The 21,871-nt window shown below is 32.1% G+C and overlaps 3 protein-coding genes across 4 annotated transcripts; 2 read left to right on the plus strand and 1 right to left on the minus strand.

Moving 5' to 3' along the window:
- The first annotated feature begins 5,695 nt into the window (after window positions 1-5,695).
- Window positions 5,696-13,343, plus strand: LOC129910225 (coiled-coil domain-containing protein 6). 2 transcript variants are annotated; one of them, XM_055987507.1, is made up of 6 exons: window positions 5,696-5,992; window positions 11,018-11,137; window positions 11,212-11,302; window positions 11,379-11,528; window positions 11,593-12,363; window positions 12,423-13,343. In XM_055987507.1, exons 2-6 carry the CDS (start codon window positions 11,022-11,024, stop codon window positions 12,831-12,833), a joined length of 1,539 nt encoding a protein of 512 aa, XP_055843482.1. In that variant the 5' UTR covers window positions 5,696-5,992; window positions 11,018-11,021; the 3' UTR covers window positions 12,834-13,343. The 2 variants fall into 2 exon arrangements, with proteins under 2 accessions (XP_055843482.1, XP_055843483.1); XM_055987508.1 differs by lacking the exon at window positions 5,696-5,992 and adding an exon at window positions 6,058-6,176.
- Window positions 13,344-15,913: 2,570 nt separating this feature from the next.
- LOC129910350 (uncharacterized) lies at window positions 15,914-17,871 on the plus strand. The gene has a single exon (XM_055987693.1). The coding sequence runs from the start codon at window positions 16,053-16,055 to the stop codon at window positions 17,547-17,549; it is 1,497 nt and encodes a 498-aa protein (XP_055843668.1). The 5' UTR covers window positions 15,914-16,052; the 3' UTR covers window positions 17,550-17,871.
- A 2,322-nt stretch (window positions 17,872-20,193) lies between these two features.
- Window positions 20,194-21,766, minus strand: LOC129910351 (peroxisomal membrane protein 2). Its single transcript, XM_055987695.1, has 5 exons — window positions 21,483-21,766; window positions 21,306-21,401; window positions 21,070-21,232; window positions 20,884-21,003; window positions 20,194-20,743 (listed from the first exon to the last, which is right to left on the minus strand). Exons 1-5 carry the CDS (start codon window positions 21,569-21,571, stop codon window positions 20,609-20,611), a joined length of 603 nt encoding a protein of 200 aa, XP_055843670.1. The 5' UTR covers window positions 21,572-21,766; the 3' UTR covers window positions 20,194-20,608.
- Between the last annotated feature and the right edge of the window lie 105 nt (window positions 21,767-21,871).

Below are 21,871 nucleotides of genomic sequence, written 5' to 3' on the forward strand. Positions count from 1 at the left end.
GACGAATCACGATATAAGATAGAAGAAAAGTAATTTTTCAAACGAGAACACCATTTCACCTGGAATTAAAGATAGAAAAAAGTGAAATTTAATTTTTCCGGGTTGAATTTAAACATTTAGACCCATTGGGAGTTCTATGTGAACCAGATTCCTTCTTTCTCTATTTTTAATTTAGGTGACAAATTTGTCTTATTCAGTCCTATTGTGATATTTACACGAAAAATTTTTCATTTTTCAAAATAAAGGGAATATTTCGAATATGTAGGTAGGTACTTGGCCTTATCACGAATTCTATTCGTATCGAAAATGTTCTTCGGTTCCCGAAGAAATAATCACAAAATCCGATCGTAGTGACGAAATTTTCCATTACGAACGGATTCCGTCAATGTTTTTTCTGGAACCGTACTCCTATACGAATGGAATTCCTGATTAGGCCGACTACTTTTTTCCTGGAATTCACAATCATATCCCTATTAGTTAGTGAAAAATAGGTATTCACATGAAATAAAAGAAACATTGTTTTTTCTAAATCTTACATTAATCAACGCGCAGCTTCAGCTCATATTTGTGTAATCGTTACATGCTGTTAGTTTATGAATATTGAAACACCCTGTATTTGTTCGCAAAAAATGTCTCTAAAAAAAATCATCTCGCAAAAATAACTTTCAAACAAAACATATCTCTAGAAATGTTTTTAACTTTCAAGTCATAAAAATGATTCAATATGATTTCACATTCAATTAACAATATCACTTTCATTAATTTTCAAAAATCATATTCGTTACCTATTTCAACATAACAAATTCCACTCAAACCCTCTTTTGATATAAGAAATCAAATACCTACAAACCTATTTACTTGTTTTTTTTTGTTTACCTTCTTTTAACAAAATAAATTTCTTCAACCCCTAACATTACCCCCATCCCATATATTAGAAAGATTAATGTCTGAATAATATTCAAATCAAGTTCTTTTTTCCAATACTACCTACAAAAGTATATTTTCTATACTTACATGGGATGGTAGTGCTCCGCAGAACATGTTGTTGTTGTTGTTGCTAGTGTACGAGTTTAAATTTGTAGGGTTATAATCTAAATACATAGACAAGATTATGATCTACATGGTGAAATGTAGGGTTAAGTTGAATTTTTAGAATTCAATAATTGAAGTTATCCTCTTTAAGACAACTTTACAAACTTACAAATTTTATTAAATTCGAATAAAAAGCTATTCATATGTAAATTTATAAAAAATTAAAATTTATAACCACACTTTAGTGTAAATAATGGTTACATGTTTCCATGTACATGATGAAAATGTATGGTATATGGGTTTACATGGGTGCAACTTAATTCTAATGATTAGCCTAATTAATTTTTCAAAATGGCCTTGGGTGTGTTCGCAAAGTTTACAATTTAGTTCATGTAAATAAACGTTGTTTTTTTTTTAACAGGTATGTATGTATGTCGTATATAAAATGGAATTCCCTGCAACTCTTATGTAGGTATGTAAATTAATTTTCAAATTACTTAAAAATAATTATAGGAAAAATGTAATTTTTTTTAAATTTAAAAACTAAAAACCAAGTTGTTATATTTAAAGTTTTAATTTTGTTAGCATGTTATGTACCAGTAAAATTTATTTTGGGTTTTAAAATGTTTATATAGACATTGGGCCTTACTAATAATCAAATTTAAAGCTCAGTTAAGTATTTAACTGAGGTTTAAATATTTCTCCATACCAATAACCAATTTATTAGTCAGGTTAAGGGTTAACGCCACGTTAATTTTATAGTTGGGAAACTGAACTATAAACGCACGGTTAAATTAAAATGCACGATTTGCACTGTCATTTGACAGCAAAAAAAAAATTGTCAAGTCAACAAGTTGTTGAGAAAAATTAATAATATTGGCGGCAAATTATTAAATAAGTAAATGGAAAAATTTATTTGTTTATACCTAAATATTTTTCTTTTCTTTTAATATTCATTACTTTCAGAAAAGGCTGAAAAGAAAACTTAAAAAGAAATAGATCTGCAAATTTTCATCGTCGGACTTCCCGATAGATGAACTTTTTTTTATGCACTTTTGGGCTCCTTGCTTGGGCTCCATTTTTTAACTTTTACAACCTAAATAAAAATATATGAAGGTATGTAGGTATTTTGTAGTTATGTATTATGTTTTTGTTCATTATTACATTACATGCAAAAAATGTCACTTCAATGTTGTCATTTTGACAACAAATGTAATAGATCTGGTAATAGAAGCACAATTAGTTAAACGCGTGTTTATTTTGATTATTAGTATACACCCAATTTAACGCGACGATAAAATTTAACCCGACGATACTTAAACGTGTGTTTAGCGATTCATTATTGGTAAGGCCCATTTTGTACATGGGGTACACGCAATTCACACGGCTTAAATCGCTTATGCCAATGTGTATTTTTAAGCTTTTATTTCAAAAATAATTTTTATAGTTTTTTCCAAAAACAAATAGCGATAGAAACAAATAAAAAATTTTTACCTTTGTAAATTTCCTACTTTTTCACATTTTAGGTCATTGTAGTTAAGGCTTTAAAAAGCCAAATAGGTAAATAGGTCTAGTTGTTAGTACTAGATTAGTAGATACCTATTTATTAATTAAATTTTCCATACAAAAAAAAAATATAAAATTCTGCTTATCTTCTTTTAATACTGAATTATGGAGACCCCAGTTCCGCCTATTAAAGGCTTGGCCACACCGGAGGGTATGCGGTAGCGGTACGGGTAGAGGTACCGGTACTTGTATGAACAAAATTTCAAACTGACATATCAACGTTCAGATGTTGAATTTTTTTCATACAAATATCGTTACCGCTACCCGTACCGCTACCGCATACCCTCCGGTGTGGCCAAGCCTTAAAGGCTTGGCCACACCGGAGGGTATGCGGTATAGCGGTAACGATATTTGTACTAAAAAAATTCCACACCTGAACGTTGATGTGTCAGTTTGGAATTTTTTTCATACAAGTACCCTCACCGCTACCCGTACCGCTACCGCATACCCTCCAATGTGGCCAAGCCTTAAGGCTTGGCCACACCGGAGGGTATGCGGTAGAGGTACGGGTAGCGGTAACGATATTTGTATGAAAAAAATTCCACATCTGAACGTTGATATGTCAGTTTGGAATTTTTTTCATACAACACGGAGAAAAAATAAGGTATGAACCACCTTATTTCTGGTAAATTTAACTTTAATGTAGAGTTTAAATAGGGATGACTCCCTAATAAAATGTAATTTACCTTACTTTTCTAGTAAATTTATAGCTTACGATTAACTTTACAGTAAAGCCTTTTTTTGTATGAATTTCTAATAGAAATTACTAGAAAGTTAGGTACATATTTAACCTTACTATAAGGCTGAAAATACTGATTTTTAAAGTAAATTGAACTTCTCTATGGAAGGTATATAATTTATTTACAGATTGGATCAAATAAAGTCAATTTCATTTTTATTGATGACATTTTTCTAAATAAAATTGTATGCATTTATCTTACAAAAATTAAAATAAAAAAGGTAATTTTTGTAATTATTGAAAAGCATAACTAGGTAACACGTATTTAATCCTCAAAGCTATTTAGAAGTAAGTAACGTATGACCCTGTTATGTTTTTCAATAAATACATAATTACCTAGTTTATTACAATTTGTGTAGGGTGCAAACAAATAATTTTATTTAGGAAAGTATCATCAATAAAAATGGAATTGACTGTATTTGATTCAATTTTTTTTCTAATTCTTTATGAATTAATTAGATTGAATGATGTTAATGCATATGGATACTCCTATATTATTATTTGCTCCGTAATTACGGAGCCAATAATAACGCATAAAATAACACAAAAAGTAATGAAAACATTTCACTTCCAACAGAAAAACACAAATTTCAAAAGAAATTTTTACATTTTATTTCTTTATTTTAATTATTCCGCACCCGGACACCTAAAAGCTTTGACAAAAAAAAAATATCCAAAACAAATGGAAAACAAAATGGCAGACTTTTCAATGACAGCAAATAAGATATATGGAAAATTCCTATAATTAGGTAGTATTATGACCTTAGTGTAAGGTAAAACTTATTCATAGAATAGTTAAATTTGTAAAATATGTTTTACTAGAATCTTAAAGTGAAAAGAGTCATACACTTTTTTGGATGAAGGTTTATTTTACTCTACGTAAAGAAAATATTGCTACTCGTAAGGTACATACTACTTTATTTTGTTCACCATAATTGTCTTGTAAAAATTACTTTACGGAGTCAAGAAATGTTCAATACGTAAGGTAAATTTTACTTAAAATCTAGGGCTTTTTACTTTAATTTCCTTACTAGTCATATGGAGTATAAAATACTAGATTCATTTTTCTCCGTGAAGTACCGTTACCTCTACCCGTACCGCTACCGCATACCCTCCGGTGTAGCCAAGCCTTTAAGATTTCATTAACGAAATTTTGTATGGAAAATTTCTTTTCGCTTTAACTGCGTACCAGGCTTTACATTTTACATCAGGGTTCGAACTACGGCTTACGTACATTAAAAGCAGAAACACAATCACGCTTTGCCAGACGCGTCGTCGCGTTACGTTCAGAAATCCTCAAAGCGCGCTTCTGTCACACTTTGACTTTGAATTTGAACAGCTGATTTAAACATAAAATCTGCTGTCAAATAAAAAAACACAATTTCAATTTCTTTAAGAACATTGTTGGTTTTTCCATTAAGTTACAAGTGTTCCTTAAAGACTCTAATTAAAAAAAAAAAAAAAAACAGTCACTCACCAAATTATTGGGCCAAGTTTTTATCTTGATTTAAATGTGGAAAAATGAAGAATTTGGCCCAATAATTATGTTGGTGACTGTAACTCCCTACTTACAATTTTGCTTCTATAATGCTTTACAGAAGCAACAATTACATCTGTAAAGCTTTACAGAACCAAACTTGTTTGTCCGGCTATGTCTGATAAATGTCAGAAAGCGAGCAAAAGTTAAGTCTGGTTGAACTTTTGCACGCTTCCTTACGTTTCCTTACGTTTGTCAAAAAAAGCTTACGTAGAAAAAGCGTCATTAGCCCTGTTCCATTGGAGGTGGTAGTTTACTCGTGAGTAGAAATCTACCCGACAAACAATTTTGGTTCTATAAAGCTTTACAGATGCAATTGTTGCTTCTGTAAAGCATTATAGAAGTAAAATTGTTAGTAGGGTAGTACAACAACTACACATACCTATCTCCTTGAGTAGAAGATTATGTGTTAATTCTAGTACTAGATCTACTCATGAGTGAACTACCATCTCCGCTCCGATGGAAAGGGGCTATTTGTGAGAGGTTACACAGATTTCATATGGTTGAACTTTTTGCAGTTGTCAAAATCGACGGCAAAGCGTGATTCTGTTTCTGCTTTAACGTATTGACGCTTTATGTCTCTTTCATTTTTTTCTGATTAAATAGAGAGAGCAATTGTCAAAACGTTAACGAACGTATGCCGTAGTTCGAACCCAGTTCTATCTTAAAATTTCTGGTACAACAAAAATCGTTTATTTTTTTTTTTCTTTTAAATTACTCAACTAACATCCCTGTCTAAATTGTCTTCGTTGAATATTTCGTTCAAATGTTGCCAACATCAATCAAACAAACCTATTATTTCATTTTGGTATCGGTCGGTCAAGTCAAAAAAAAAAAAACCAAAAGGAAGAAAAAATATCAAATTGGAAAGAAAAAAAAAGAAAATCGCAAAAATAACTGCACTGCATATGGCGAGTTTTTGTTCACTTTAAAATATAATATACAATTACTATTCATAGTGTCCTGTCTGTCTGTGATTTTAATCCTGCAAAAAAAGAAAAAAGACAAGAATTTTCCTCATCTCGTATTATTGTTGGAGGAACTACTTGCAAAAGGTTTTCCATTACCATCAAGTGAAGTTTATTGAATTTACAAAAAATCCTCATCACTCATCAAAGGTAAAATTTTTGTACAAAAAATGTATAAAGAAAAATCCCAATTGGTATAAAGCAGTGAAGAGAAGACAAAAAAAAAAAAGAAACGAATTTCGATACAATTTTTAATTTTATTTTACTATTTTTAATGTGATTTTTTGAAATTATGAATTTTATTAAGAAGTTGAATAGAATTTAAGGAAATAAGGTATTTTAAGTAATTTCTGCCTAAGGTACTATTGAAGGGCGTATAAATAATTTTACAACCCAACATAAAAATGAGACAACGAGTGAAAAACTAGAAAAGTGCGTTCTGGCTTTGTCCTTTTTTTAAATGAATAATCATCATCCATGGAACAATCAAGAAACACTTGCCACTTTTATTTTATTTCAAATAAAACAAAAAAAAAGTGTAAAAGATTATTTTAAGGTCTTGTGGTTTTATTTTTCATTTTTGTAGTTTTATTGCAACGTAGATTATTCATTCTTCTTGTGACTTCTACGACATTGTTGGTTTTTTGCTTTTTAGCTGCCACAAAAATAGTCGTAGTGAAAATCCCACTGTCATGTCCTTTGCAATGATCAATCTTTTTTGCAGTAGTAGGAAATTCTATAGAATAGAGCAATGCCAAATTGGACATTGGTGGGTGTGTACTTGGAAGCAATTTATAATTATTTTAAAATATTGATTTATGTTTTTGACTTTTATTTTTTGTTGTACCTCTGCAATACATAAGCCGGCATTGCGATTTTTATATCTGGGGGCAATTGATTTTTTTTATTTGTTGTTGCTTCTTTATGATAGACGAACGAGAGCCAAACAAAAAGAGGAGAGGAGCAGGGCTGACAATGGCTAGGATGGGGCCACCAACCTCTGCAGCTATTTTTATAAGAACCTACCTATCTACTCATCATCATCAGTTACCAACTTGCTGTTAGGTACTATGACTAACACGCGCTAATTATCTTGAAACATTGGTTTTCGAAATAGAATTACATTATTCACATAGGTTGTCAATTTTTTTTTTTTTTGTGATTGAAAAAATAATTATACATAACATTTTGTTGATTTTTCTTTTGTATTTTTTGTTTTGTTTTTATTTCCTGCAGATTTTTATTTAATGCACACCCACATGTGGCTTTTTTTTATTATACAAAATGAATAAGGATAATGGAAAGAGCTACCTACGTAATCACGTGTTGTCGAAAATTTTAGTTTTCTGTTTTAACAACGATAGAAATTCTTTATGAATAAATTTGTGGAAATTCATTTTTTTTTTCTTTTTTATTGGATTAAATAAGAGAGATATGTATGTATTGTAAGTACCTAGGTGAGGTGCCCCTTTCAGATTGGGAGGTAACTTCCTACCCACTAAGAGATATTTCGTCTTTGACATTCATGTTTTATGACACTTTGGAGAGTATTATAAAATTATTTTATTGGCACAAAAAATAAATATTGGAAGATTGTTAGAGAACTTTGCTCAATTCAGACTCTTCACCATAGAGAAAGGAATATCTTCACTCAGAATAAGTATGATAATTTACAAAACAAAACAAATATAATTTAATTTCAAAATCTAAGTTTGATTGGATCTCAAAAAATTACTGAAGTCCCGAGTGATATCCATATCTTGTCTAGTCATAAATATTAATAATTTAACAGTGGAAATGTGTCCAATTTTATACCTAGCTACGAATCAGACGAATACTTACATCGTTAGGACCGAATAATACAATTTTAAATGCAATTATTTAAAGTCTGATTTCATTTTTCAAATCTTTGTAAACGATACTGGTGGAGCACATGGCTGTCTTAGGTCCGGCCATCCAATCTCTGTAGGGACGCACCGAAAGCCACCAAAGAAGTGAGCTACGTAACTAACCTTTATTTTGGTGAAAAAAGGATTCTAGACTTCGGCAAAATTTACTAAACCACTGTTTTATAAAGCTTTTATTTCAAACAAGAAATAAACATTCCAGCAACATTCTGCTCCAGTTCATAAGGTAAAAATCAATTCAGAATAGCATAAAAGCGTACCCAATTTCATGTCAACTTCAACCCTTTCGATTACAAGTAGAGGTTTTAGGAGGCCATTACTTGCTCCTACACGCTACAGAAATATTGATTTTTTGAAGCTGGCCCTTGTCCGTTCTGTTGTCCGTTTGATAACATTCCGATGAATGAGGTGCGCAATGCGGTTGATGATTAGCAAGTGCGTTTCAAGACTTGCGTTAAGTCATTTTGAAAAAAAAAACTTTCAATACATATTAGGTCTGTTTAATGAATCTGATCCGCACAAAAAAGAACAGAAAAGATCTGAAAAGTAAAAGTTTTTGTGTTTCATGAAAAAAAAAGCCCCAACTTGTTCTACAATCTGTCATTTTTTGTTTCATGAATTTGTTCAGCACAGAAAAGTTCAAGTTTTTCTGCTCCTACTTTTGGGGTAGTGCAAGTGAGTGAAAAGTGTAATTGTCAGCTGTTTGTTTGATTGTGATAAAAATAAGAAAAAATAAGATTTAAAAAAGTGAATTTCTTAAGAATTTTTGTTTAATTACAAAAAAAGGAACTACCGGAATATTAGAAGTGCTACTAAATCATATATTTTGGTAAAAAATCATTTCAAGAAATGATTTTTGAATTTAAAATTTTGCAACTGATTTAGACAACTGTCAATCTAGTTAAAAATGAAGTTGAACTTTTCTGTTCTTTCTTGTTCTGACAGTATTTACAAACTTGTGCTGCTCTGATCTGTTCTGTCCTAGATTTTTTCATTAAATAGACCTATTGTTTAATAATGAAGGAAAAATAGCAAAAATATTAAAAAAGTATTAAAATTATTTTTATTTTAAGTGTCTGAATTTAAACAAATTCATAATATTCATGCTTTGAGTTTTATATAGTGTCGGTAAGCATCGACCAAAATAAGGCGTCTTAGTAAGGGTATGACAGTGACAGATCTAACTGATGAGCCCACTGTCGTATACCTGGGCGAAACGCTTTGGAGTTGAGGTCACTTGAACTATAAAATTGAATAATTATTATTTAATAATTGAGAAATAAAATATATAAATATTAGCGCGTTTTCATTTATTGTAAGTTTTGTTTTTGTGTCCGTATTTATGTATTAATAGACTATACTTAAACTATAACTGTTGTTAAGAGAATAAATGAACCTATTGAAAAAGATATTATTTAATATAGGATTTTGGTTATAAAATAAAATTGTGTTGAAGGATAAATAAAAAATCAATTAAAAATGGTAAACATTCAGTTTGATAGTGAAAACATTGCAAATAATAATTCTTCATCGAATAAAACATACATTTTTAGAATATTTTGCTATTTAAAGGAAGTGGGATCCAATAAAAAAAATAAAAACCTTTATAACTCGAGAACGAAGCGAAAACTAGAATATTATCTAAAATGTTTTTCATTCTGTTTACACTTTGTTCCGAAAACTGAAGGCTAAACATTTCACTATGTGTAATTTAAGCTTTTTTATGGGTTGTGGAGTGACAAGCAACATTTCATTGCAATCAGATTCATTTCTAGCAAAGAATTTTCATTTTTGTTTTTTATTATTTTTCAAAGTAGATATATATACATTATGTATATGTATGTATATACTTTTTTTCAATTTAACAGTACTCTGATTTTTATTGCCCAATTGGTGTGTTATCAGTGGTTTTTTTGTAATACTTGTATGGTTTTTCTTATTAGGGAACAAAAACACCTCTTTTGTGAATGTTTCTTTTTAACGATGTTTTTTTTTTACATAAGCGTGTTTAATTTAAGTTATCGTACACCGACATACCGTACATAGTCACGAGTTTAAAATTTGTCTACTTAGGAAAAAAAAACATTTCTTTACTCATCTGAAATAAATTACATTTTGTTTTTGGTTTTTTTATTCTTAGTAACTTCTAAATGACTTGTCATAGTAAAGTGCCCTTTGTTTTTTCAATCTTCAACATCTAAACTATATAATGCACTAAAAAATTACTGATTGGAATGGGTTTTAAGTTCAAAGGTTACTTTTACAAGAACTACTTTAGTGCCAAATTCAAAAAAATACCTCCATACTTCTTGTCCAAGTTAAACCCTGTCACTTGCAAAAGCTTGGCAGCTCCAGCACCTTTACTGAACTTTCTTTTTGTTTGTTGTAATGGTAATTATAGTTCGTTTTGGTGGAATGGTTAATTTTGACTGAAATGACACAGGGATTCGATTTACATTCACTTTTGTGCAGACTGCGATTTTATATGTTCATATAGTTAAAGTAAGGACTTTTTTTGGCCGTCGTTGTAAAGTCAATTTGAATATAAATAGCATATTTTATGACTTTTTGGCAATACTTCCAAGTCTTTGTAATATTCAATAGTGGTGACGGAGAATTTCCTTAGAGATTATATCTAATATTTTTCTGCGACGTTTTTCAAAATAAAGTACCAATTGCAAGCATTTCTAAAAAAACAGAATCGCTCAGAATGCCATAAGTAAAACTGAATGTGTTGCATGCTGAACGTAAATGAACCATTGCTTTTCGATCTTGTTTCCCGGGTTGCTTACCTGCATTGACTTGGAGTAAGACATGGCTTATTTGGCTCATGGAGTTCGTAGTAATTGAGGTCATTTCTTCACAATTTAAATATAACAGCTCAAGTACTGTTTTTTCGTTCTGTTCCAGAGTCATAATATGAAAGGGTCGTCATTTTATCTCTTTGACACTCCTTTATATTCTTGAAAGTTAAAACTTATGCCTGAGCATGTTCACAACTCAGAACTCAAGTTTGAATAAAAGTTCATTTTTTTTTTACACAGTCTAGTGTTTCATTATTGGTTAGGGAAAGGTCATTTATATAGTTTTATGTAATAAAAAAAAAAATAATGAGATAATGCAGTGGGAAATATCGCTAATTAGTTGAAAATTAATTATCAAATGCTGTTTAGGAAAATAAAGAACAAAAATTATTTCTATTTAAGTTACCAATAAAATTCAATTGAAAAAGTTGAAGTGAATCAAATTATTTAAAATTTCATCTTAGAGAAATGGAGAGCCCTTGTGAATCTGAAAGCTCATTGGATGGCGGAAGCATGCTACCACCAAGCCCGGTCTCTCGGGAACAATTGCAGAAACGAATCGAAAGTTTAACCCAACAAAATAAGTAAGTAATTTTCTTTGTCTTTCCAAAGTTGCTTACATCGATTTTACATTTAATTTTTTTTTTTTTCATTGCAGAGTGTTGAAAGCTGAGCTTGATACATTTAAAATTCGTGTTAAGGTTGTGCAAGAAGAAAATCGGACTCTTAAACAAGCATCTGTTATAATTGTGAGTTAAATTGAATACCCCCTTAATATCTCTACACATTTCCATATTTTTGTTACTTTGTTTGTGTCTTATTTAGCAAGCAAAAGCCGAACAAGAAGAAGAATACATCTCGAACACACTTCTTAAAAAAATCCAAGCTCTCAAGAAGGAAAAAGAAACTCTAGCTCATCACTATGAACGAGAAGAAGAATGTCTTACAAATGACTTGTCTCGCAAGTTAGACCAGGTTAACATGACATAATTTTTTTTTTGTATTCTTTTTTTTAATAAAAATCAATTTTAAATTATAGCTTCGGCAAGAAAAATGCAAACTAGAACAAACACTTGAACAAGAGCAAGAATGCCTTGTCAATAAGCTAATGCGTAAAATAGAAAAGCTTGAAGCTGAAACGCTTAGCAAACAAACAAACCTAGAACAATTGCGCCGTGAAATGGTTGAATTGGAAAATACCCTCGAACAGGAGCAGGAAGCTCTTGTAAATAAGCTCTGGAAGCGAATGGATAAATTGGAGACGGAAAAACGTTCCTTACAAATTAAATTGGATCAGCCAGTATCTGATCCGACAACTCCACGAGATATCACTAATTCAAATGGAGATACTGCCAGCAATTTAAGTGCTCACATTCAGACATTGCGTTCTGAAGTTTTAAGACTACGCGCCAATTTGTCAGCAGCGCAAAAAGAGACTAATAAAAAAATGCAACAATTTGCTCAGGAAGAGAAGAGCATTCGGGAGGAAAATTTGCGATTGCAGCGAAAACTGCAGCTTGAAGTTGAACGACGGGAGGCTCTTTGTAGACATTTATCCGAGTCGGAGTCGTCGCTCGAAATGGACGAAGAACGTTTCTACAATGAGAATATTCTTGTTAGCTATGGAGGGGGTGGAAGTGGATCGGGTTCTGGTAGTGGAAACGGAATGGGCAGTGGAGGAGGAGGCGCCTCATCACATCGTCAGCGCACAATTAGCAGTCCAGTGCCACATAGTCCATCGAATAGTCGTCCATTGAGTCCAGGCACAGCTGCTCAGCAAAATCGTTGTTATGCTTGTGGCCAAATGATGGTATGTTTTTTTTTTATTTGGGGAGAATATCAAATTTTTAACTAATTTATTTTTGTTAGAATCGACGTACAAGTGAGCGGTTTGTTAAGCCGGCTTTGCCCACGCCACTATTCGGGCTCAACACTTCAGCGCCAAATGTGCTAACCAATCATCCGCTACTTGTCAGTGGTTCATCTCAAACATTCTCAGGAACAACAGGAGCAGGTTCTTCTCTTAGTAGTAGCATGCTTTCAAATTTGAATAATAGCGGTGGCCTGGGAGAACGGCAAAATACCGCAAGCACTCTCAACAATTCAAATGTATCCAATCCGATGAATATAAGCCTAAATAATTCGTCCAGTAGTTCTTCTAGCAGCATTATGAATACAAGCAACTCTTCGCTATCAGCGTTCCCATCAAATATAGGTAACACATCGACTTCTTTTGCTCAGCCAGCTAGTCCAATGGACACAACCGTTTACAAGGAATAATAAATATAAAAATCGTATTGTCTTCTTAACTACAACACTAAACAAAACAAAACAAAGCAAAACAATATAAAAATACATATATTTCAATTTCTTAAACAATTTAAACAAAAACAAAAAAAAAAGAAGCAAATAAAAAATAATAATGTGAGCATAAAACGCATTCGCGAACCTATTATCCATACTACTACACACCAACACATATAAATAAATCGATAAACACGAATTAAGATGTGAGATATATACGAAAAGATTTAAAATGCTTTTGGCTTGAAAAATTAAAAGAGTTAAAATATGAATGTAACTACATTATTTCAAAAATAAATTTAATAAAAATAAAACATACACGTGATCGCTGAACCTTGTGACATAGTAGATAGCAAGTAAATCATTTCTAATTTATACAGACATGGCTGTACAATTAAAAAAAAAAAAAAAGAATTAAAAAACAAATTACATATTTAAACAAAATTATCTAATAATAATAAAAGTAATAATTACGGAAATTAAAATCATGATGTTTTTATATTAAAACTTCGGTTCGTTTTGTTATTTCAGCTAATATGTAAATTAAAGTTACAACTAAAAAAGCAATTAATTTAGTGGATGTTATTATAAATGCTTTTTGTTATTGCGTTTGTGTTTGTACGATTAAGTCATTCTAATTCCTAATGGTGTGTGGAGATAAATTATGTAACAGGATCATTCAAAAGGCGTAACTACAATCAACTTGTAACTTCAATCAACTTGCTGTCAAAATTTTACATCTTTTTTTTTTTATAATGAGCGCGCACTAAAGGGGTTTTGGATACCCTTAATATGTATGTATACTGTATTTAAATGTATCTGGGTACCGTTGGAGAATGTTCCCTTTTGGATACCCTTAATATGTATGTATACTGTATGTATATGTATCTGGGTACCGTTGGAGCAATGCTCCCTTCTGCTTCGATATTCATGGATAATCAACTATAACACTCCAAAAACAAGAAGGAACCTTCAGAGTGATAAATTAAGATGGCAGATCAACTTTTAAATCAAATTTTTAAGACCGGTACTCCTTTACAACACGCCATATCAATTCACCGATTAGGAGAGCAGACTGAAGGTAATCTCCAAAAACTTGAGGTCATACAAATAGCAACACTGGCACACAACGCCCTAGTTCTTCATAAAGAGGTAAGACGTTTTTAATTTTAGTTCATGTCGTTCAAATTATAATTCCGACGTTATTTGTGAAATGAGCTATAAAAAGAAGCCGATTTCCCATACAAATTTGAAATAACCAGCCCTATCCCTATTTTTGTTCGCCCAGAATATTAATAGCTTAACGAGTTTCTTGTTCACCACCATAATTTAAGTAAGAAAAGAACTTCCGACTACCTCGTATATTACCTAAAAAATACGAGAAGTTTTCCCCCCGGAACTCATTTAAGCCTAGTACGCTGCTGATGCGAAACGAAAAATGTTCAAGTCTCCAAAGTCGACAACGAAAATGCTAACGAAAAAATATCATCGAGTATTCTGTCAAAGTCAAAATAAAAAAAATTCAAAATTAATTTAAATTCAAGAAAAATCAACAGAAAATAATTTTTAATACAAGAAATAAATGAATAAGAAGTGAAAAAACCGTCAACACTGCTCTTGGAGTCAAGAAAAATGCACAGGACAGTAAAAAGTAAGTGACAAATGAGTGAAAACTTTCCAATTTTTCGTTAGAGCTGCGTACTGAAAAACGAAAAGCAAAACGAAATTTTTCGTTCAAGATTTCGTTAACGAAATTTTGTATGGAAAATTTCGTTTCGCTTCAGCTGCTTACTAGGCTTTACTGGGGAAAAGTTAAAGTAAAAAAGTGTAAATCGAAACGGATACCTTCCTAGGTAGAAAATTCTCCGATTTCGAACGTGGAAAATTTATTTCACCCAGGATATTTTTTAGTTCGCCCGGAACTTAAAAATCTTATTCGGTCCTATTGTTAGTTTCACGTGAAATGTTTTCCGCTCGGAATATTTTTGTTCACCCGGAATATAAAAAGCTATCATGAGTTTCACCTGAAGGGAATTTACATTTTCCACTAAACTAGTTTCTTGTTTGGCACCAGAATTTTAGTGAGAGAAGAGCTATCGAATACCTCGCAAATTACCTGAAAAAAAAAATACAAGATGTCCGAACGTTAACATCTTTTCGCCCGGAACGGAACTCACAATAGGGGAAAAGTGAAATTCAATTTTTCCGGGTGGATTGAGCCCTATCGTGAGTTTCACGTGAACAAGATTCAATGCGGAAAAATGTAATTTCACTATTCCCCTATTGTGAGTTCCGGGCGAAAAGTTGTTCACGCTCGGACATCTATCAGTATTTTCAATTGCTTTTCAGGTAATATGCGAGGTATTCGACAGCTCTCACTTAAATTTTGGTGCCAAACAAAAAAATAGTTTAGCGGAAAATGTAAATTCCCTTCGGGTGAAACTCACGATACCTCTAAAAATTCCGGGCCAGCAAAAATATTCTATGCGGAAAACATTCCACGTGAAACTCACGATAGGGCTGGGGTCGAACTATTAAATCAGAAGAAAATGATAAAGCGTCAATACGTTAACGTACGTATGCCGTTGTTCGACCCCTGATTCCTTTAAAATATTTTGTTGTTGGTCACCAAAAATTCAGAACAAGGGGAATTAATTAATGTCTTAATTTGGGATCAGGGAAAACAGACTATAACCTTGCTTGTTTAACTGTCCTGATTTTGTTTCTTTCTGCGGTGAGAATGCATGTGAGTCTTAAAAAATATATTTTATTCGTTTTAGTTTGGACTAACGATATCACCCAAATTCAAACTTCATATAAAGAAATTTTAGTTCATTATTCTTTACACAGATTACGTCACAAAAACAGAAAGAAATAGAAAGACGAAAATCTGAGTATATTACCATGTATTCTGTAGGTACATCTTGATATAAACCTAAATAATTAATTCCCAAACCAATTCTCGATTTTTTTTTTTAAATAAAAGTTTTTCTGTGCATATTCATTCATACCGAACTGAATGCAATCATTTTCAACTAAACATTTCTCTTCTAATCACCTGAACGTGTGACACATGACAGCGACGACGTCTTGGCAAAAACAAATCGCAGAAAAAAATAGTTTTTTTTTCTTCTTTTCTTTCAAGTGCAACATCAATCATATTAAAATTAATTCACATAACTACGCCTTTATAAAATGGGGAACTCAAATTCTCGTAACTCGGACACCAAGTCCATCACCCACCACACAGATAATCAAAACACCAACAATGATCATCACCTAACACCAATGACAAGCAGCAACGTTAAAACAACAATGTCCCGATCAGCCTCTGGAGCTGAAATAAGCGAAAAATATCTCACCCAATTCGTGCCCGTGGAAAAGTTGGCCGAAAAACTACAAGAAAAATCACAAAAATTCCATGTCAATGGAATTGTTGGTGACATTTTCGTCAGTCAAGTATTTCCACGTTATTCCGATTTGGGACATCGTCTCTTCAAACAACTACATCACAATTCACGAGCACAAACTGAATATCTTGGCACAGTTGCATTCCGTCAACAATGTGAACGCTTCCTAGGAATAATGGACGATGTCAAGATACTCGAATGGTATATAAGAATGTACGCCGAAATTGATAGACCAGATTTTATCAATAAACAAGGCGTCACAAGGCTCTTATTGACCTGCTACACTGTGGCAATGGATCATTCTGGCAATGCCGTCCTTTGTCCGGCTATCAATCGAACTTTTGACTCTGTTGTCAAGTCGATCTTTTTCACTGACCAAGACAGTCTGAGTATTGGTTTTGTGTGTCGATGGTTTGAGACCAATTTGATTCGGTCGGTGCTGCTGGTGCACAAATATTGCCTACATACGCTATCAACTGCGTATCGCGGACTCGAACAAAATGAACAGTCGTCAGGCATAGAATTGTCGACGCCAGTATTAGAACAACGAACTCCATTCCCCGAGCAATCCGATTCGGATTTAAACACACTGATGCCTCTGTCTCAGGCTTGGCTGCTTGCCGGAGCCCTTCCACCATTGTATTCAAAGCCACAGGCTGTGGTCTCACAAAGTGCCAATAAGTCAGCTTCGGCTGCTCAAATCTTCAAAGACAAATTGTCGATGTTGCCTTCACATTGGACTTTGCTTTATGACTCCAATGAGCATGGTCTTGGGTCGAATAGGTTTTTGCACCATCTCATGGGGTACCGTGGTCCTACTCTAATATTATTGAACACAAAAGATGGTCAGACGTATTGCATTGGTTCTCCTAATGAATGGAAGGAGACACACCTCTACACAGGTGGAGAGGGCAGTGTTGTGATACAACTGTTGCCTAAATTTGCAATTTTGGAGAAGAAGCCCAACATATTGTACTTAAACACTTGTGTTCGGGGTTACCCGAAGGGTCTGCGGGCCGGAGCCGATCCAAAGAAGCCAATTCTAGCTGTGGACGAGCATTTCGAGAACATTGATTGTAAGGGAATTTCCGCCGTCTTGATTTCCATTGAGATTTGGGGTTGTGGGGATAAGAGTTCACGTGAAGTTCAATTGGACATTAAGAAATGGCAAATCAAAGAAGCCGAACGCCAGCGTACCGTTAAGCTTACAGCAGCTGATTGGATGGATCATCCAGATAGATATCTTCTGGAACTTGGTGGAAGACAAAACTATAATAACTGATATTCAATTTTTATTCCCATGTTGCTTATTCTCTGTGTGTGGGGAAGCGTAGCATAACGATGATGACTAGAGTTAGATGCTTGTGAGATGAGAAAGAGATATAAACGCGACGGTATAATGTCCTTTTTGACTTTTTGCACAATAATTGCGTCACATCGGACTTAGCTTTCGTTTAGTGATAATAATTTACTTAACAATTTTTATTCTTCTGTATTTTTTTAATTTTATTTTTATTTTTGTTTTTGAGAAAAATCCTATTTGAAAATAAAGTTCATTCTATTTTATTATAATGCAAAAGCAAACTACCTTATAAGAGGTGAAAGAAAAAAAAAAAAAAACAAAAGTGTGAAATATTTTTTGTTTTTGGTCTGATGAAACAGAAGAGGGTAACAATATTGAAACGGTGAGTTTTTTTTTTCAAAGTCTTGATAGGTAAATTTATTTATTATTTTTTTAAATTGTTTGTGAAGCACTTTTTTCGCAGAGTCATTTTATTACAAGCTCAATCAAAATGCTTTGTTTTTTTTTTACAGATAAGATTAAGAATAGTGATTAATGCTATAATCCATTATCAATAAAGGCGTTTTCAGTTATTCTATTCATTGATAAGAACATAAAAAAAAAATATAATTCGTTGCACTTTTGATAAAAAATAATTTATATCTGAATTAATTAGTAGGGACTACCGATTTATTTGGTCTACAAACTATACCTAATATAGTTATTAACAAAATTTATCTTTAATTTAGAAGGGTGAACGAAAGAGTGGAAGTGGAAATGTGGAAGTGCTGATAGTTTTTTTTTTTTTTTTAATTTCGTTTGAAATAATGTAATTGATTATTAAAATTTTTTTCGTTTTACTTCACTCTACTGAGAATACTTTTATTTTATAAGTACATATTCTTCCACTTTTTGAGATTACTGCTGATATTCAAAAACGACACTTATGTTTTAAGTAAGATTTTCAATCTATGTTGGTATCATTTTTCAATAAAAGTTCAATATGAATTGTGAAAGACAGTTTAAAGTTTTGAATCTTTTAAAAACTTAAAATAACTTTTTTTGAAAACTTCCTTTTGTAATAATGGATTTACATGGCAATATTTTTTGTAGAACGATGCACTTCGTCAAACGACATTTTATTAAAAATAAGATTTTTTAAACTCTGCATAGTAAGCATTCGTTGCATCGATAAATTTCTTAAATTTTTGAAAATCTTTTTCCACCAAGCTATTTTCCATGTTCAGGAAAACGAGTCAAGAGAATAGATTCATAGCGAAATTCAAATACGATTCCGAATTTACGGTGTTTTGTCATTTCTTAAGTTGTGACTTCATTCAGACTTCTGGGCATTCAGTCTTTTTTAGACCGGACAGCAACTGCAGCAACGCTGTACTCATTGAGCTAAAGAAAATTGAAAGTGAAAGATGACTACGAAAACCACAGATGTTCCTATCCGCGAATTTTGGTAAACTATTGACTATTGGTAAAGGATTGATAAAATTGGTAAATTTTTTCATGAAGTGAAGTCGCAGGAAAAAGTTCAATGCGATCTGAGTGCCATTTATTTCACTGGCTTATCGACGTCACAGACTGATGACGAAAAGTTCTTTTTTGCATGTCTCCAACATCAACATGGTTATGTTGGATTTGATTAAAACCTCGAAAAATCACGAAACCAATGCTCGCCCTATAGTATAGAGTAAGTTGAAAGGGTATTACCTTGCGCGCAGAGGCTCTGTCTGTTTTTATTTTATTGACCAATATTGTCCGCGAGGCGACCGCAAATTTTCCTATTTCATCCGGACTTTGTGCGAGAAATGGCTACTTCCGGTTCGCTTTTTCGAGACGTACCTTCGAAACCGGGCAATTAAAATCCTTATTATTAGTAAAAAGGGTTCCTTTTTTTCGAAAATAAATAAATGTTTGCTCGACCAAATCGATACAAAAACACTTTTTGTTTAGTGAATCGTTTAACAATTGCATTATTTTAAAACCGCCAGAAACCATGGAGATTTGTGAAATTGCACGTTTTTAAAAGAAACTTACAAAGATAACATTCTTCAGCCTTTACATTAAAAAAAATTTACGTTTTTGAATGAACGAATTAACCAAGCATTGTATGGATGTAGTTATATCTATGTCCAAAACCATTTTCATACCAACTAAGATGTTGCCCAAGGTATTATGGATATGTAATTTATATTCTTTTAGCTATCATGCAATCTCACTTCGTTTTCAAAATATAGACAGTTTAAGGGTTTGGAACGATTAGGTATACATTTGAATGAATTAAACTTAGTTTCAAAAGAGTATTGAAATATTCATAAGACTTAAGAAGATATGTCTAAGGTATTCGACAAAATCTTACCAAGACAAACAAAAATTTTTGATCGCTTTAGAAATGTTACTATTTTTGTGCAAAGTGGGTCTACTTGCTTTTATTTATAAGCAAAACTTCAACATTCTAGCAGAGGCTTTAAGAAATAAATCAAGACTTTAAATTAAAGTTCTTAAGGACTTAGAAACAGCAAAATGAGCATTATTTCATGAATAAAATGTATTCATGACCATATAGGAGTAAAAAAAAAATTAGTTTTGTTCTACGGTTGCAATATTATCATTAGCGAAATAAAAAATCCTCTTATTGCGTTTGACTTATAAAATTTGTTCAATATTTATTTAAACTTTATTCTTCCACATCCTCTAGATGTAGGTATGTGTAGTGTATTCTCATTTAGTTGACAAAAAAAGACAACTTAACCTTTTATCGCGAATTAAAAAATATTTTTCCTCTGATTTTTTTTTCTTGGAATGTAAATAATATTGTATAATAATAATATAAACACCATAACAAACTAATAAGATCTTAAACATAAAATATAAATATTTAAAGAACCATTGTGCCAAGATATTATTTTCTTTTTTTGTTTTTGTTTACAAACTACCCTACGTCCGCATAACAAATCGTTATTATCTCTGTTTTTTTTTTATCAAAAAAAACAAAAAACACATTTCTATCTTAGAAACCTGCAATAATCCATAAATCATATTCTTAACTATTTTAAATTGTTACTGATTCCTTGAGAAGTTGTTGCCTCATCAGATTTCTTTTTCAACTCAAAACGCCTACGAACACCAGCCAAGTAAATAACCCATACAAACGATATCATGTTGAATGTAAGCGTACGAATCTGATTGCATAAAATAAAAGAAAAATTTGTTTAGTTTAAAAACAAAAAAAAAAAAAACGCAATGTTCACAGCTTAAGTCAAGAAAAGATAAGAAAGTTGATTTTGTTTTTAAAGAAAATAAATATTTTTGTTTATCTTACTATTGGAGGCACGTAGTTCATATTAAGGAACACCGGAATCGATAAATATATCCAATTCGTTTTCAGGAGCTTCTCATAGAGCTTTGTTAGATTCTGAACAGCATGTTCATGAGTGTTGCCCTGCAAAAAATAGTAAATAGACGAAATTGAAAAGGAATATTGAATAAACTTCTTGAAGGTACTCACCTCAAATCTGGAAAGGAAATATAGGGAAAGGGCTTGATAAAAGGGTGCAAATATAAGTCTTTCAGCCAAGAAAACTAAGATTTTTCTTAAGGGCATTTTGTGAGGAAATATCTTCTCAACCATTTGATAGAAGAAATGTGGCACAGTGCCTCCAAAAAGAAGTCTTAAAATATAATAAGTTTAAATTTAAATAACTTGTTTGTCTTTTTGAGTATTTGAGGGCTTATATCACTTACCCAAAAGATCCATAAGCTAGCAATGCTTTTTGACTGATTGTTTTATTGCCAGCTATTCTTTGAGAAGTGTAATTAGCTGAAGTGGCTAGTACAGCACTTGAAGCATAACGAGTATTAAAGTAATATAAAATTTATGCAATTAATGACCTTTAAACAGATATTACAAAACAACCTTACCTGGTGATAGATTTTGTGCGAATTGGATGGTTAAAGAGTTGCTCTAGATATGCACCAAGGATTGTGTATATTGGTTTCGATAGAGCCATGGTATATTTTTAATTAATTTGTTCTTTTTTTGTAAGGAAAATAACTCGGTGAATTTCTTATTTTTCACACTTGACCTAAAGATTGTGAGTTAACGTTAACGAGAACCTGAATTTAAAAATTGATAAGATTTGTTTTTGCAAGAATCCAGTGGAAATAAAAATAAAATTAAACAACCGTGAAGAAGAACCTATGAGTTAAAGCGGTGCTTCACTTGAAATCAAATAAAAATACAAGGCGAAAATGGCGAGAAACGTATCATTAGCCCAGTTCATATTTGACAGACGGCCTCGAACAATTTG

The sequence above is a fragment of the Episyrphus balteatus genome, chromosome 2 (genome assembly GCF_945859705.1).
Source record: "Episyrphus balteatus chromosome 2, idEpiBalt1.1, whole genome shotgun sequence".
NCBI lineage: Eukaryota > Metazoa > Arthropoda > Insecta > Diptera > Syrphidae > Episyrphus > Episyrphus balteatus.

Coding starts and splice junctions, on each gene's coding strand:
- LOC129910225 (XM_055987507.1), top strand. CDS start 11,022: ATGGAGAGCCCTTGTGAATCTGAAAGCTCATTGGATGGCGGAAGCATG. Junction 11,303..11,378: donor AACAAGCATCTGTTATAATT/GTGAGTTAAATT, acceptor TGTCTTATTTAG/CAAGCAAAAGCCGAACAAGA. Junction 12,364..12,422: donor ATGCTTGTGGCCAAATGATG/GTATGTTTTTTT, acceptor TATTTTTGTTAG/AATCGACGTACAAGTGAGCG.
- LOC129910350 (XM_055987693.1), top strand. CDS start 16,053: ATGGGGAACTCAAATTCTCGTAACTCGGACACCAAGTCCATCACCCAC.
- LOC129910351 (XM_055987695.1), bottom strand. CDS start 21,571: ATGGCTCTATCGAAACCAATATACACAATCCTTGGTGCATATCTAGAG. Junction 21,402..21,482: donor CGCACAAAATCTATCACCAG/GTAAGGTTGTTT, acceptor TTATGCTTCAAG/TGCTGTACTAGCCACTTCAG. Junction 21,004..21,069: donor ATTTCCTTTCCAGATTTGAG/GTGAGTACCTTC, acceptor TATTTTTTGCAG/GGCAACACTCATGAACATGC.